The 18,505-nt window shown below is 38.9% G+C and overlaps 1 protein-coding gene across 4 annotated transcripts in view; it reads right to left on the bottom strand.

The window, feature by feature from the left end:
• The window catches only part of OSBPL1A (oxysterol binding protein like 1A), a 221,484-nt gene that overhangs the window by 28,350 nt on the left and 174,629 nt on the right, over window positions 1-18,505 (bottom strand). For all 4 annotated transcript variants that reach the window (XM_087869914.1, XM_087869915.1, XM_045781786.2 and 1 more), the window contains one exon: window positions 2,065-2,140. In XM_087869914.1, the coding sequence (XP_087726040.1) occupies window positions 2,065-2,140 (76 nt within the window). The remainder of the gene's footprint in view (window positions 1-2,064; window positions 2,141-18,505) is intronic.

Below are 18,505 nucleotides of genomic sequence, written 5' to 3'. Positions count from 1 at the left end.
TAAATCTCTATTATAGGCCAACACTTAGACCTTCTGATTGTTTCTATTGCCTATGAGAGGGGGATCCTATGACAGTGCCCAAAGAACAGTACTTCCAAACGCTAATTTCCTTGCAATCCACATTAATAAATGTTCCTCCAAGAATGGTTATCACATAAACTCAATGGAGAATATTTATTTACAAATAGTTCTGCACCTAAAACATAAAAGTAAGACCATTCTTCTAGGGAGATAGAGTATCTTTCAAAGTATGACAGGTAGGGTCCAACAGAACATTAGGTGCTGTCTTTTAAAAGAACGGTTATGCTCCATCTAGACACGATGCTTGCTTTAGACATAAACTAGACAACCGCTGGCCACTAGCCTGAACAAATGCGTGACCTCACCACTAAATCCGACCCTTGTGAGACAGGAGATGAGAGCAGACAGACTCGACCAAGACAAATACAGAAAACTGTATTTTCTATGATGTCCAAGAAGACTCAACCACATCTAAAGTTTGCACACCAATTTTGTTGACCAGTCTTTGACAGATGTGGTATCAGTTCTACAGGGAGGGTGTCATTCATTAGAGACTGTGTAGTCAGTACAGTGAGCTGGAAGCAGCATTTATTTAGCATAATGGGAAATATCATTTGTTTTAATGATGAATATTCCTTTTGTGAAACTGGTTTTAATTTTAAACACACATACATATACTCCCATTTGCATACTAAATCATAAGGTAAATATGTTTACTAAGGGTTTGAGAAATACTGACTCTGCAGAATACAAATACTAATTTTTTTGTCTGGAAAATTCCAGAGACAGTAATATGTATAATTAACATCGTACTTGAGAATATATACATTTGGTTTGTCCTGATGAATCTTAATATAATCAAAATCGGATTAGAGGCAGGTGCTCTGATTCTCAAGTGGGATTAACTGCTGCTAATAATATTGAGCATTATGCTAAACCAGGAACTTCCTAGACCATTTACATAAGTTATATTACTTATCTCTCAATACACCTATTAGGTACAAATTAGTCTCCTAACTTTAAACAGGAGGAAACCCTATCCAGGTGGAAAGGTAGCTTCCCCGGGATCTCACAGACAGGAAGCAGCAAGGCTGGGATAAATCCCATCATTCGGCTGTACAGCTTAGCAGAATTACTCTCCGCATACTAGAATCAGAAAATACTTGTTTAAAGTTAATGTTTCTGGGAATAGCTTGTTGGAAGTCACACTGGGAAAATCTCAGATGAGATAACCCCATGTAGAAAACAGGGACATTAGAAAAGTGCCAAAGTGGGTACATCACAAGTTGCAAAGATTTCAAGCACCAGAATGAAAAGAAAGTGAATATACTTCTTGGTGCCGGGAAAGTTCTTGGAGGACTCCAGGATGCACGTTAAATTGCAAAATTACAAAAGGTAACGTCCAGGCATTTTCTTTAGCAGCTTAGGACTCGTGTGTTTAAAATTTTCATCATTCTAGTTGGTCAAAGGTCGTGCTCAAAGAATTAAGATAACTTTACTCAGAATTCTAGCCTAACTGATGTCAGGGTGGTACAGTGGACTACTGTTTTAAAGAGAATCTAAGGATTTATGGAATACTAAATTTTGCCCTCTGCTGTCCGCCCGCCCCCAAATCAACTCTACCTGCACAGCTAAGGAGAGACACATTCCAAATAGCTAATACATCACACTTAAAATTCAAAGTACAAAACAACTAGTTCATACAAAGAAGCGTATGTGAAATTACTACCTTCTAGACATTTGGGCGAATCTGTGCTGAATTTACGGGGAAATACAATTGTGGTATGACGACGGGAAAAGACCATTTTCTTTTCCTATTTTTTAGAGTGAAAAATCACGTTAAAATCCTATTAAAATGGCATAAAGAGTGGTTCCAATTCTGTCAGGCAGACCTAAGACTTTTCGCAATTTCTGATTCTCACAAGTTGCCATCAACTTTGTTGTACATCACCTTTATCCCAACATGAAGATGCCCTTCCGAAGAATACGCAGGGACACATGTATGTGCTTAATGTTATATTATAAAAGTGAGAGTTAATTTACCATTCCAATACATTTTCTCAGGATGCTCCAGATGCTGAAATCATTTCTGGAAAACATAGGGGAAGGCAAGCTTGTTCTGAAAGAAGAAAAGAAAAATACACAGTTAATTTTAATGCCACTGACACTAAGGAAGGAAAAGCTGTTGCCATTAATATAAGCATCACAGGCATATGGGTATACAGACACCGTAAAAATGTGCTCGCTTGTGGACAGACAGGGTCTGTCTGGGGTTGTAACCCCGATCACTGCTATGTTGGTCTTTGAGAAGTGTCACAGCAGATCCACTGGCCCTATGTCTTTGGTGTTACTCTGATCCTAGTGATCCCAGCTCCTCCCCATTGGTGTCCAGCTGTCTGCACGACCTTAGAGGCCCGTGTTCCTTCCATTTGCTGGCACATTGAAGATAACTCCGTTGCTGGGTTCACGACACACCTACCCTGTCTTGATATTTCATGTATTATTTTACTCTAGGGGCTAAATAATATAAACAAAATGCCATCACAGGGCTTAGGTTAAGGTTTTCAAGAAACTAAATGGAAAAATGCAAAAGAACTACAAAGCCAAAGCAAAATTTAGGCCCGTCATTATACATTAGTACTTCCCCAAAGACACTGACATTGAACAAAATTTAGCACCTACAGAATGAGCACTTTCAAAGCCTCTGTAGGGGTCTGGAGGTAGCCAGAAGGACGGTGGATGTCCATGTCAAAGGGTCTGTGGTCTGGATAAGCAGGCTGTCAGGACCTCAGGCATCCTGAAGCCAGGCCTGGCTGGCCAGAAGCCGACCCCACTTCCACAGATCACAATGATAGCACTACCAAGGGGAGCAGTGAGAGGTGCCCAGACCAGCTTTCTGAAACACTGTTAAGATAATACATTCTTTTTGGTTATCTTAGGTTATGGCCAGGGATGCTGGCTTAGCAGCTGCCATTTAAGATATACCTTCAGTAACTAAAATACTGAAGAAAATAGTAAGCAAAATAATTATCTTCCAAAGAACTTTTACTCTGTAAACTAATTTGAATTATAGAAGTTAATACAGTTTTTAAATAAATAATAGTTTTAAATCCTCCATGGTAAAATTCTTCTGATATCTTTTTCTTTTTTAGAAACACACACTGCTCATTTGGCAGATCTGTCATCTAACCAGTCTGCTGGGTAAGTAGCCACAGATGGTATTTAAATCACATTCTCCACAATCCAGGACTATGAATCTCTGTGACATGAACAAGGGAACCGAGGGACAGAATCCCTGCCGTTATCTACCATTTGCATGTACAATGCAGTTTTAGAGATGTGCACAGCTGACCCCTGAATGGCATGGGTTCGAACTGCACTAGTCTACTTATACGTGGGTTTTTATAAATACAGGACATTACCACAAATATATTTTCTCTTCCTTGTGATTTTCTAAACCATAGTTTCTTTTTAAGCTCACTTTATTGTAGGATATAGTCTATAGTACATATGACATACAAAATGTGTTAACTGATGGTTTATGTTATTGGTAAGGCTTCCAGTCCCCGGTACGCGGTTAGTAATTAAGTTTCTGAGGGGTCAAAAATTACACATGGGTTTTTGACTCCCTGGGAGGTATACTGTTCAGGGGTCAACTATATTTTCTATCTTTTGTCTATGAAAAAGTTAGCCAGAAATGGAACAGATGCTAGAAGCTTGAGCCTGAAAGCAGCTTTGTGAAGACGGAAAGAAGGTCTATAATTCCTCCCAACCAATGCTTACACTGAGTGTACAGGTATGTACTACTATTTGGATTAAAGGCAAGAATAAGAAAGATTCTGGAAGCAAGAAGACAAAAGACATCCAAGGCTTTTTTGTTTTTTTTTTTTTAATTTTTAATTTAGAAATCATTACAGGATTGCCAGCCAAGAATCCCACCTGGGACTATTCCACATTCATTTTTACCCATGTTTCTCTTTATGATGTTTTATGAAACTGCAGTAGGTACTCATTCATCTGGAGGCTGGATTATCTGCAACATTAGCTATTCTAGAACACAACCAGAAAGCAGAGGTAAAAAGGACTGTGAAAGGTAATGGGCCATCACAAAGCCCAGGTATTTTCTTGTGTAAGACACGCAGAAGCGAACTCCTTCAGATCACATCATGTTCAGTACGTTGATCAAAGCAGCAAGAGAAACACTGGCTTCAGGACAAGTATACAATGCGGAAGTTGTAGCACAGTAAAAGACCTCAGGGTTGTTGACTGTAATCTGAGTCAACAGCACGATGAGGCTGCCAAAAAGGCAGGTGCAATCTCAGAATGCCAAAAGGAGAACAGCAGCTAGAACATTCCTAAGGACAACTCTGCAATGATCAGACCAGAGCCAGGATTCAGCTCCATGTGCCACCTTTAAAAGGAACCTTAACGCTTCCACTCAGGAAGAATTATAGCAAAGGTGTCCAGAAAACATTTCTTCTAAGTGATAGATGAAGGCAATATACATTCCAGAAGAAACAAAAGAAACTGGAGGTCTGGGGAACAGTGGGCATGACAGAGGTCTTGGGGTATTAGAGGACAGGGCCAGGAGTAATAGCATCCCCACGCCTCCTCCCTCCCAACAAGAGCATTCCCTACACACCTTTGCCTGCTTTGGTATTCTTCACAGCACTGATCAATACATGACATACTACTGTAGGCTCTTGAGTATTAACTGCATCCCCCAAAATGGTATGCAAGCTCCCCGAGAATTCATGCTTCATCCACTGCTTATCCCTGTTGCCTAGGACAGTGCCTAACACAAAGGAGGAGCATAAGTAATTGCTGAATGAACTTCAGAATGTATAAGGCCTATTAGCACGCATTAACTTTTTCATAAAGAATTTAGTTTAATCAGCTCTACTCAAGTGATTAGGACTAGAACCACTGGTAGAAGTTATAGGATGCTGATATAAAGGTCTGTCTTACAATTAATCTCCAAAATGATAAAGAAGACATTCTTATTAGGTAAAGTTTTCGAACAGAGGCTGAATCCCTTCTGTCATGGCCCAGAAAGGCATTCCTGCCTGAGGTGGGAAGCTGATCTAGAATAGCTAGGCCAGGGATATCACTAAACATCCTCTAGGGAACAAGACAGATCCCCACACAAAGAATTATCCAGCTCTAAATGCTAGTGGTGCCAAAGTTGAGAAACCTCCCACAGAAATATGAAAGCTTCACATACGAGTTTAAATTTTGCAGGGACTACATTAAAAAAGGAAAGAGAACAAGATACATTCATTTTAATAATATATTTTATTTGGGAATGATGTCAGCATCATGGTGCTGTGACTCATTCCTCTTCTCTCCCCTCTGATCTACAACTAATTGGACATACATATCCTGGAAGGGGGAAAGAGCCCACAGCGCCTCTGCACAGCATACCAGGATGCCCGAGAAACCCATCCATCTGTGTACCCTCAAGTGGGTGGACCAGACCGTGAAAGAGGTGGGGGAGCTGGCAGCGGCGGACAGTGACGGCAGCGAAGGCAGTGAAGGCCGCGGCTGGGCCCGCAGTGAGCCAGCACCGCCTTTCTGGCAGAGGAGGTGGGGGGAGGGGGGGAAGGCAGCAAGTGGGGGGTCTGCCTGGCAACAGGTGCTGTAGTTGGAGGGACCAGGTTCCCTGAGAAGAGACTCCTATGGCTGGAGGGAGGGAAGGAAAGGGAAGTAGGCAGACAAAGAGAAATGAAGGAAAGCATCTCTTGCTCTCTGCCCCAAGAGGCAAGAGGCTGGCCCACAAACCTCTGGAAGTCTTCCTACTTGAAGATCCCCCTACCTGGCCATGGGTACACCCAAAGCCCCAGGTGCTAAGTACATACCTCCCTCCCCCTTGGCCACCACTCTTTGCTCTTTTTCATGCTCCCAATCCTTAGCAGGAAGTCAGCTCTGGTAACAAAACCAAAAAGTTATGCTATAGCCCCATCTTCTGGAAAACAAAAGGAAAACCCCCGTCTACCAACCTGTTGAACTGTTAGAATCAAAGTAAACAAAGCCTTCAAATGTGGAGGCAGGGGCACTTCTCATCAAGCACCATGAAAAATCACTGTAATACAGTATCATAAAAAGATAATGACAATTTTCCAGCAATGGAACCCAAAGACATGGAATATTGCAATCTAACTGATAATTTAAAATAGGAGTTATGATGAAATTCAATGAGCTATAAGAAAACTCCAAATGGCAATATGGTGAAACAGGAATAAAATTAATGAGAAGTGCTTTATCAGAGAGACTGAAATTCTAAAAAAGAAATAAATTCTGGAGCTGAAGAACTCAATAAATGAGATGAAAAATGCATTAGAATGTGCTGGAAACAGAGCAGATCATATGGAAGAGAGGATTAGCAAGCTTGAGGACAGAAATATAGAAATGATTCAGGTGGAAGAGATGGAAGATGTTTAAAAAGTGAAGACACTCTATGAGAACTATCTGACTCTATCAGAAATGCCAACAAGAGAATAACTGGTATCTCAGAAGGAAAGAGAGGGAGAAGGGAACAGAGAATGCATTTAAATAATAGCTGAAAACTTCCCAAACCTGGGGAAACAACTGGATATATATAAGTCCATGAAGCTAACAGAACACCTTATTGTTTCAAGGCAAAAAGACCTTCTCTAAGACACATCATATTAAAATTGTCAAAAGTCAATAATAGGGGTGCCTAGATGGCTCAGTTGGCTGGGTGTCTGCCTTCGGCTCAGGTCATGATCCCAAGGTCCTGGGAACGAGCCCTGCATCGGGCTCCCTGCTCCACCAGGAGCCTGCTTCTCCCTCTCCCTCTTCCTGCTGCTCCCCCTGCTTGTGTGTGCACTCGCTCTCTATCTCTCTCTGTCAAATAAATAAAACTTTTTAAAAAGTCAATAAGAAAGAAAGAATTTTAAAGGCACCCAGGGAAAAAAAATACAGTAACCTACAAAGGTCCCCCAGTAGGCTATTAGCAGAAACTCTACAGGCCAGGAGAGAGAGGAATGACATTCAAAATACTGACAGATAACAACTGCCAACCAAGAATACTCTACCTGGCAAAGCTATCTTTTAGATATGAAAGAGAAACAAAGGCTTTTCCTGACAAACAGAAGCTAAAGGAGTTCACCACCACTAGACCTGCCCTAACAGAAATGTTGGAGGGAACTCTTCAATCGAAGAAACGAAAAGATTAAAGTACACAAAATTCAATCTGATTAACCAGGCAAGTAATAATATTGTAACTCTTTTTTAAGACTACTATATTAAACTCATTTTAGAGCATAAAGGAAAAGAGCACTAAAAGTAACTATATGAGATCAAGCCCCACATCAAGCCCCACATGCTGGGCCAGGGAGGGGGATGTGTCTCAGATTCTCTCTCTGCCCCTCCCTGCAACCCCACACCCCCCGCTTGTGCATGTGCTCTCTAAAATAAATAAGTAGATCTTAACACACACACACACACACACACACACACACACACACACACACACAGAGCCAACTATGTGCTGCATAATAGGAGCTCTAAAGACACACACAGGCTCAACATGAAAGAATGGATGATGATACTGCAAGCCAAGAAAGAAGGAAAAAAGTTTGGTGTAACCATACTGTTATCAGGCAACACAGATTTCAAGCCAAAAAGGGTACTAAGAGACAAAGAAGGTCATTATATAATGATGGGGGGGGGGCTCAATACATCAATAAGATAGGACAATCATAAATATATACAATCTGAACACATGAGCACTGAACATATATTAAGCAACTGATAACAGATCTTAAGGGTGGCTCTGTTGGTTAAACATCTGCCTTCAGCTCAGGTCATGATCTCATGCTTCTGGGACTGAGCCCTGTGTCAGGCTACCTGGTGGGTGGGCAGTCTGCTTCTCCCTCTCCTTCTGCCCCTCCCCCTGCTTGTGCGTGTGTGCTCGCTCTCGTGCTCTCATAAATAAAATCTTTAAAAAAAATAGATCTTAAGAAATTGAGAACAATACAGTAACCGTAGAGGAAATCAGTACCCAGTATCAGCAATGGATAGATTATCCAAAGAATGACGAGATCACACCACACATTAGGAGATGGACTTAACAGACATATACAGAGCGTTCTAATAGCAGAATGCACATTCTTCTCAAGTGCACATGGAACATTCTCCAGGATAGATCATATGTTAGGTCACAAATCTTAGCACATTCAAGAAGACTGAAGTCACACCAACTATCTTCTCTGATCACGATGCATGAAATTAGTAATCAATAAGAGGAAGTCAGTAGATATTCAAATATGTGGAAACTAAACACTCTTCTAAACAACCAGTGCGTCAAAAAAGAAACTAAAAGGGAAATAAAAAATTATCTCAAAACTAATGCAAATGAAAACACAACATATCAAGTATTGTGGGATGCAACAAAGCAGTTCTGAGAGGAAAATTAATAGCAATAAATGCATTATGTTAAAAAACTAGATCTCAAATAAACAACCTAACTTTGCACCTCAAGAGAACTAGAAAAAGAACAAATTAAGCCCAAAATTAACAGAAGGAAGGGAATAGTAAGGATCAAATTATAAATAAATAAAATAGCAGAAAAACAACAGAAAGGATAAATGAAACTAAGATCTGGTTCTTTGAAAATATAAATAAAATTGACAAATCTTTAGCTAGACCAAGGAAAAAACCCCCTCAAAATTAGAAATGAAAAAAAGACATTACAACTGATACTATAGAAATACAGAGAATTATAAAAGACTACTATGAACAATTATATGCCAACAAATTATATAACCTAGAAGAAATAGATACATTTCTAGAACACATAACCTAACAACACTGTGAATCAAGAAGAAACAGAAAATCTGAACAGACCAATAAGGAGGAAAGAGAGTGAGCCAAGTAATTTAAAAAACTCCCAACACAGAAAACTCCAGGACCAGACAGTTTCACTGAAGAATCTACCAAACATTTAAAGGAGAATTAGCACCAACCCTAGGAAATATCAAGGAGGAAGGAACACTTCCAAATTCATTCCGTGAAGCTAGCATTACTTTGATACTAAAACCAGATAAGGACACCACAGGAAAACTATCAACCAATATCCCTGATGAATACAGATGCAAAAATTCTCAACAAAGTATTAGTAAACTGAATTGAAGAACACATTAAAAGATTATACACCATGACCAAGTAGGATTTATCCCTGGGATGCAGGTATAGTTCAACATACACAAATTAGTTAAGTGTAACATCAATAAAATGAAAGCTAAAAATCACAGGACCATCTCAGCAGATGCAGAAAAAGCATTTGACAAAATTCATCCTTTCATGATTAAAAACCCTTAACAGATTGGCTATGGAAGGAACACACCTCAACATAATAAAGGCGTATTTGACATACTCACAACTAACATCATACTCACTGAAAGGAAACTGAAAATGTTTCCTCTAAAGCCAGGAACAAGGCAAGGATGCCTACTCTCCCCACCCATATTTAATACGATACTGGCAGTCCTAGCTGGAGCAGTTAAGGCAAGGCAAAGAAGGAAAAGGCGTCCCTTATGATGGTATGAAAGCGATAAGCATTCAGTAGAAACCATACCTCACATTTTGAATTCAGATCTTTCCCAGGCTAACAATATGTATGATACTCTCTCCTGATGCCAGGCAGTGGTAGCTGCAGCCCCCAGTCAGCTACAAGAGCACAAGGGTAAACAACCAATACACTTAGAACCATTTTGTACGCATACAACCATTCTGCTTTTCCCTTGCAGTACAGTATTCAATAAATTACAGGAGATAGTCAACACTTTTATTATAAAACAGGCTTTGTATTGAATGGTTTTGCCTAACTGTAGGCTAATGTAATATTATGAGCATGGTTAAGGTGGGCGAGGCTAAGCTATGATGCTGGGTAGGTTAGGTGTATTAAATGCATTTTCGACTTGCGATATTTTCAACTTATGATGGGTTTATCGGGATGTACCCCATTATAAACTGAGGAAGATCAGTATAGAAAGCCCCAAAGAATCAGTAAACACACACACACACACTTACAAATGTTGCAATTAATCAACAATTTCAGTAAAGTGGCAGGATGCAAGATCAACAGACAGAAATCAATTATATTACTTTACACTAATGATGAAGCAACTGAAAAAGAAATAAAACCATCCTATTCACAGTAGCATCAAGAACAATAAAATACTTAAACTTAACCAAGGATGTGAAAAACCCGTACAACGAAAACTACAAAACTTTGCTGAAAAAAATCAAAGTCACCAACAAATGGCAAAACACCGATGTTCATGGATCAGAAGAATATTAGTATGCCCATACTATTCAAGGCAATCTACAGATTCAATGTAATCCCCATCTAAATATCAAAGACATTCTTCACAGAAATAGAAGAAACAATCCTAAAATTTGTGTGGGACCACAAAACATCCTGGGTAGTCAAAGCAATACTAAGAAAAAAGAACAGAGCTAGAGGTATCATGCTTCTGGATTTCAAACTATATTGTAAAGCTATAGTAATAAAAAACAGTATGGTACTGGCACAAAAACAGACACACAGACCAATGGAACAGAACAGAAAGCCTGGGGTGCCTGGGTGGCTCAGACAATTAGGCGTCTGCCTCCGGCTCAGGTCACATCCCAGGGTTCTGGGATCGAGCCGCACACTGGGCTCCCCGCTCTGTGGGGAGGCTGCTTCTCCCTCTCTCTTGGTGCCTCCACTCTCCCTGCTTTTGCTCTGTCAAATAAATTTTTAAAATCTTAAAAAAAAAAAAAAAAACAGAAAGCCATATGTGACAAGCTCAGAGCTAATATTAACACAGCTACCACAGTTAACATGTCTCTAAAAATGGACACATTGACTAACAGAACAGAATAGAAAGCCTACAGTTAAACCCGAGCATATCTGGTCAACTACTATTCAACAGGAAAGCCAAGAATAATCAACGGAGAAAGGACAGTCTCTTCAACAAATGGTGCTAAAAGCAAAACTGGAGATGCACATGCAGAACAGTTAAACTGGACCCCAATCTCCCACCACTCACAAAAATTAACTAGAAATGGATCGAAGACTTAACCATAAGACCTGGTACCATAACTCCTAGAAGAAAATATGGGGAAGCAGCTCATCAATACTAGTCTTGGCAATCATTTTGGGGGTGAGATGTCAAAATCACAAACAACAAAAGAAAACAACAACAACAACAAATGGGACTAACATCAAACTCAAAAGCTCTGCACAGCAAAAGAAACAAAATGAATAGACAACCTACAAAAGAAAAATTCTACAAATCATATACTAGATGAGTTAATGTCCAAAATATATAAAGAACTCAGTCAACTTAGTAACAAAAAAAGCAATCTGATTAAAAAATTGGCAGAACTAAATAGACATTTCTCCAAAGCCACAATGAGCTATCACCTCACACCTGCTAGAATGGCGATCATCAAGAAGACAAAAGACAACAGGTGCTGGTAAGAATGTGGTGAAAGGGAACCCTTATACATTGTTGGTGGGAATGTAAATTGGTCCAACCACTACGGAAAACAACACGGAAGTTCCTCAAAAAATAAAAAATAGATCTATCATATGATCCAGCAATTCCACTTCTGGGTATATACCCAAAGGAAATGAAAAGAGGATTTTGATAAGATACAGGCACTCCCATATTTACTGCAGTTTTATTTACAAAGGCCAAGATGTAGAAACAACCCAAATGCCCATCAATGGATGAATGGATAAAAAAGATGTGGTACATATGCACAATGGAGGAATACTCAGTCACAAGAAAGGAAGATATCCTTTAATTCGCAACACAGATGGACTTTGAGTAGATTATGCTAAGTCAGAGAAAGACAAGTACTGTATGGTACCACTTATATACGGAATCTAAAAACACTAAACCTTTAACAAAGAGTAAAATGGTGGTTACTAGGGATTGGGGGGATAAAGGTGATGGTGTTTCAGGGTACAAACCTGCAATGAGTAGTAAATAAGCCGTAGAGATCTAATGGACAGAATAATGAATATACACAATATTGTACTATTAAAAATATATTGCATTTAAGTCAATATATCCAAAATATTTACATGTCGACATGTAATGAATATAAAAAATTGAGATGCTTTACATTTATTCCCATCTTAAGTCTTTAAAATCCAACGTGTATTTTACACTTAGAGCACATCTCAATTTAGCTCAATTTTAAACAGGTAAAGTGAAGTCTAACCTTACCAAAACAGTAAAATGGCAGTTAATGGAAAAATATCTTAGCTTCATTTTTACAATTGAAACTTATATTAATGAAGATTAAGACAAAAAACTCTGTGTCTCAATCACACTAGCCCCATTTCAAGGGCTCGAAAACCATAGGTGGCTAATGGCTACTACTGGACACACTAGATTTCTGTGATTGCTTCTGAAAACACAAAGATAGTACTGCTCTAAGCCTGTGGGAGGAACCAAAAATCATTCAGATATAGGAGTCTAAATCAATGAGAGTCCGTAATCTAATCATTAAGAAAATGGTAAATATTCTACAGTATTATTTAAAAAAGCAGAGGGAACAAAATTTTTTAATAATTAGGTAGCAGATCTAAAACTTTTTAAATGATTTATACTGAAAAGGATATGTTTCTATATTTAAAAATTTCACTACCCCCACCAGGACCCCCCCCCAAAAAAAATCCCTATTGATATTGGATGAAGGAGGTATTACTCCAGGCAGAAGTAAGAACAGAGCAGAGTAGCTATCAGAATTTTCAGGCTAAAACCATAGATCGATTATTCTCTTCCCTTGGAGTTTGTCTGAGAGTCATTATATCCTGAATTCTATGCTTCCTTTTTTTCTTCACACAGACAGAAAACACCCTGTACCAGGGACTGAGAGTGATATGTCCTGGTTCTATTTTCAAGCATACAGATGACATTACGATGATCCGCACAACAACACAATAAGTGGTTTTGAGTGAAAAGTCCCACCACGGTTGTTTTATCTGTGTGATGCGATCGGCTCAGTGTGTTACCCGGCCATTATCCCCCCTACCCAGTGCTGTGGACAGACCCCAAACGGAACCAAATTCGTTCATGAGGTGTGACTAACAAATGCTGTGCTGGAATCCCCCTTATTCTGAAAATACAGTTGTTCAAGTTCAGGAGATCACTATCCCCCAGACCTCCAGGTAGTTTTCGACGGCAGACACTACACGTGAGGCTAGCCTGACTCAAACTCCCATGACCCGCACACCCCCTGAGGATCCACGTGCAGGACACCAGGCCCACCGCCTCCTGCTCCTGCTGCACGGGGAACTCTAGTAAACACAGAACACTCAGAGACAGACAGAGAAGGAGGGAGAGAGAGCTCGAGTGAGCAAGTGCACCAGCAGGGGCAGCTGCCGGCAGAGGGAGAAGCAGGCTCCCTGGCTCGATCCCAGGACCCCGGGATCATGACCTGAGTCTCCCAGGCACCCCAACTCACAGAGCCTCTTTGAAAAAAAGTAGAAAAAGATTATAAAATGAAGGCAGGAAAAATGAAGCTGAGGCTGGAAGGAGATGTGAGGTGTTCCAGGATTTCCGGGTTTGCTTCTTTCGTGAGCCCACGTGAGCCCCACAGGGCCTGTGCACGGGCATGCGTGTACTCTACTGAAACAGCATCATCCTTGGGCGCGGGCTCTTTTTCACAGAGCACGTAAAGAATCATGGGATGCGAACCAGGGCCACAAGCACACACTCTTGCCACAGCCCACTTGCACGACCTGGGACAGACCTCCAAGCCCAGACTGCGCAGCTGTACATCCACCTTACGTGGCAGCTCGATCTGTACTGAGGATAGAGTGATGCCCGGGGCAGTTTGAGCCTCGTGGCAACCGAGTCTCAGTCTCTTACCTGTACATCAGTCTTCAAAACTTTAAAAAATTCTTTCTTTATAAAGTGCACACATATTAAGATAAAAACATTCATAGTCACTGGTGATATCATCTCCCCACTAAATTAGCTTCTCAATTTGTATGAGCTTTCTGGATTTTATAAACATTTTACTCACCACCTACATTGTAGAAAACTTCTTTCAAGTCTGTCACTGGTCTTCTGATTCTGTTTATAGTATAATTTGCCAAACCAAGTCCGGGGAGGCTATACACATTAGATCATAATCTACATTTGAAACTTAAATAGCTATCTATTTTCTCTATGGACAAGATAAAAAGACTTCACTCTATTAATAATCACTGCAGAAAAAAGGGTAAATTCCTTAAGTCATAAAGTTTTGTAATCTTAAATTTTCAGAAGTTCAAGTTCTATATCAAAACCAGCATAACCTACAACAAAGATTATCTCAAGCATTTACCTACCAAGTCAAACATAATGAGAAAAAAGTATGTGGTTCATTTTTCAAATCATAAAATGTCATATGCCAACTGAAACAATCCATGGATAAACAAGCCAGTCATCTCTTCCCATCTCCAATACCAATATAACAGCCTAGAGGACTCCCTTCCATACTTTTCTCTTTGCACAAACACGCCCATACAAGTATATATTCTTTTACTGAAATATTACCCTACAGATCACAATGTTTTTCTCACTAAATATAATCAAGGACACCCCTCCGAGTTGATAGACATAAACAAGTGTATCTTTCTAATATCTTTACATACAGGTACACATGCACATATGTGTAACTTTGTATCAGCATATCATGCATGCTGCTTTCATTATTTTTTTTTAAGATTATTTATTGAGAGAGTGAGCCAGCGAGCGAGCCAGCGCAGGGGGAGGGTCAGAGGGAGAGAGGGAATTCCAAGCAGATTCCCCACTGAGACTGGAGCTGACATGACTTGATCTCACCACCCTGAGATCATGACCTGAGCCGAAATCAAGAGTCAGATGCTCAACCGACTGGGCCACCCAGGTGCCCCACTGGTTTTGTTTTTAATGCAGTCCTTTCTCATTTTATTCTTACCTGATAAGTATTTTTCTATACTTTTGTATATTTTGTCAAATAGTCACAAAGAGAGCATGTGTGCGCACAATGGAGATTTCTGACTCTAAGATTCCAAACCAAAATACTAGTTATACACACTTGTCTATGGTTTGTTTTTCCCATTCCATGTTTTGTGGAAATTTATTCAAGTCAAATGGTAAACTAATCCTTTCAATGAGTGAATCATAATCCATGATGAGAATACCGTACAGGAAAATACACTTTGCCATTCTCCACAAAAGGCGTTCACTTTTTTCATTCTTTTGCCCCAAAATGCAGCAAAAACATCTTAATACATTGTCTTTCTTTTTAAATCTGATGTTTTCATTTCTATGGTACGCAGTACTAGACAGAAGATTACTGGGTCCGGAAGTGTACCTATTTTACATCTCCCCAGATGTTACCAGACTGCTTTCTGAAAGGGTTTTACTGACTTCACATTTTACCGCCGATCTATGAGAGCACTTTTCCTGAAATCTCCACCAGCATCAGCATCAACAAAGCGTTCTTACCCAAGTTTTCGTCAGTCTATTAGAAAATCACACTGTATTGCTTTTTTTCTGACTAGTGAGTCAGAACATCTTTTCATGTTTAATGACCATTTGAATTTAAACATATGTAAACTGCCTATTTATATCATTTATACCACTGGGTTTTTTCTGTCAATTTTTAAAAATTTGTTGTATATAACAGGTATTAATCTTCTATCATGTAGACTGCAAAGAGAATCATTTGCAGGTTAAAGAAAAAAAAACTTGCACAAATATGTCTCTTATGGGTTTTTTTAAAAAAAATAGCTTTTAGGTTTTGTGTCTTGATTTAAAAAGGCTTCCTTCACGCCAGAGTTTTCAATGATGTTTTAACTCTTTAAATGACAAAAAAAATATAGGTGTGTCTCAAGCCCCTATCTTCACATAAAAATAACTAGGGACCTTTAGGGTGAGCCCTTGCTTGTTCACTGCTGACCACTTGTGATGTAAGATCCCAGTGTCCTGTCCCCTGTGCCTTTTAAAATGAGGCCTGTGAAGTCACCCATGTCCCTCTCACAAGAATACACGAGCTCTCTCTCCAACGTTTCTCTCACCCACACTTCCAGGAATCTTAATAGTCTGCATTTTCATTTAGCTTCATTCTACCTTTCATCGTTTAAAAAGACCTTTGATCATTGATCTGTATGCCTCAGGGAGAACAGAAAAAGTTCAGGAGGGTTTTTTTTTGTTTTTTTTTTTACAAGCAACATTTCACAAATGCTCTGACGTCACAGTAGCACTGAGCTAACTCTAACTAGTTCTACCAAGACAAAGTGCTTGAGTACTAATACTAACATTGAGTGTTCACTCCATCTTAGATCCTGTGTTAACCACTTAACATGTACCACCGCAATCCTCAAGATAATGCTATAATTATTAAGCACTCCTTAAATAACTTATCCATGGTCACACATCTAATGAGTGGCAGAACCAGGATTCTTTAACTCCAGATCCTTAGTTATAGGTTTCGGAGCCCTGGCTGCCACCTGATTTGTACAAACTCCAACAAGTAACTACCTATTTCAAGCCTCAGTGTTTCCATTTAGAAACATATATGTAAATCCACAGACGTAAAAATTTCATATCATGGTAAGGTTCCAATGAGACAATGCATACACAGTAGAGTTTTTTAAATTTTTAGTCTAATTCATTGGTGGTTTGTAAACTCAATGCAATGTTTCATATAACCAGCATTTAAAAAAAAATGAAACAGACTACAACTAGCAAGGGTAGGTATTGTAAATGAAAATTCAATTCCAAAAATACACAGATACACATTTATACACATATATTATGTGGTCAGAAATTTTAAAATAGGTATTTTTTTTACTATTAGACTTTGTCAGTGACGTAGAACATTCATCCCAGTGCCTGGCAAGCAGAAACTGTCAACATAAAGTGGATACTGATGTTATTAATTACTTCAGGGGAAAACCATCTCATTTTTCTGAGTTGTTAAAGATTTAAAACTACTAATACTTTCTGGATGAATAATTTACTAATTACAATTTCAAAAGATGATCTAAAAAATGTTTATTGAACAATAGTCCTAACTATATAAAGTTTTGCACAGAGAAATAGCTAAGAAGTATATTGTCACCTTACAGAAAAGCAGACTGTGAAATGGTTCTGACACACGTAGCAAGGCTTTTACACACACAGGATAATGACTGGTTGAGCCAGTGGTCTCCCTTCTGACAGGATACCAGTGGGCTGAGGACATTTTTTAAAAAAATAAACGGACTCCTGTCTTCAGGCTAGAAGGTACTTCCTTTCACCAAGTACATTACTGGGGGAAGACTTGAAACATGGCTCCTCCATTCAGGTTTTTCTCAGTATCTACTTGGGGAATGATCTAGAACTCAAACATGCTGTTAGCAATGGGATTTTAAAAGCAGCTCTAACATTCAAATTTAAAACACTGAGGTAGGCTAGTGTTCCACAATCTGCTTAAATATCACAATTCTTTACTTTCCTTATCTGTATTTATCCATCATTTGTGTACATGTCCCCCACTCACTGAAGTGTAATCTCCCCAAGATTAGAGATTATGTCCTACTCTCCTCTGTATCCCTCACGGTACAGAGTATTTTGCATGTGCCACATGCTCAGTGTTTTAAAATAAATGGTTTTCCCTAACATCTCAAGTTAAAAATGGGCCAAAGAAAATCAGTGAAAAAATAAGAGATAAAGGATAAGTAGCAAGTGAGGTATAAAGAACACCATCAAATTCTGAATCATAAATTTAAGTAGAATATTCATTTGGATAATGAGAAAAGCAAAATCTAATTCTTACCTTCGATTCAAGATCAAATCAATGAACTAAATAAGAAAATAATTTCAAAGAGTGATTTTAATACATCTTTAATTGTAATACTGAAAATGTGTATGTGCACATATATTTATTTTGAACTTTTGTGTGTATATCTATTTGCCGAATGTACTTTCTGTCTCTTCTCAACTACCAGAATTCTTCTCCCCCACCCAAATCCTTTCTTCCCCAAGTCCCAATTTAAATATAGCTGACCTTTGAACAACACAGGGGTTAGGGATACTGACCTTCCCACGTAGTTTAAGATGTGTGTATAGCTTTTAACTCCCCCAAACTGAACTGTTAATAGTCCACTACTGGACCAGAAGACTTATGGATAACACAAATAGTCTGATTAACACATATTTTGTATGTTATATATATTATATACTATATTATTACAATAAAGTCAGCTAGAGAAAAAAATATTAAGAGTATCGTAAGGAAGAGAAAATACATTTATAGTACTGTACTGTATTGATTGAAAAAAAATCCACATATAATTGGATCCACACAATTATTTGAATCTAATCATCTTTAATTTCTATTATATTACTGATGCTAACTAATCACCCAAACCGTAACAGTTTTCCAAAATAGGAAGCCACTGGAAATAAACTATAAAATTATATTCACAAAATTGAAG

Source organism: Ursus americanus, chromosome 19 (genome assembly GCF_024610735.1).
Source record: "Ursus americanus isolate L20-20 chromosome 19, mUrsAme1.1.p, whole genome shotgun sequence".
Lineage (NCBI taxonomy): Eukaryota > Metazoa > Chordata > Mammalia > Carnivora > Ursidae > Ursus > Ursus americanus.
Note: the sequence above shows the minus strand (reverse complement) of the source record. Positions and strands in the feature narration are given on the sequence as shown.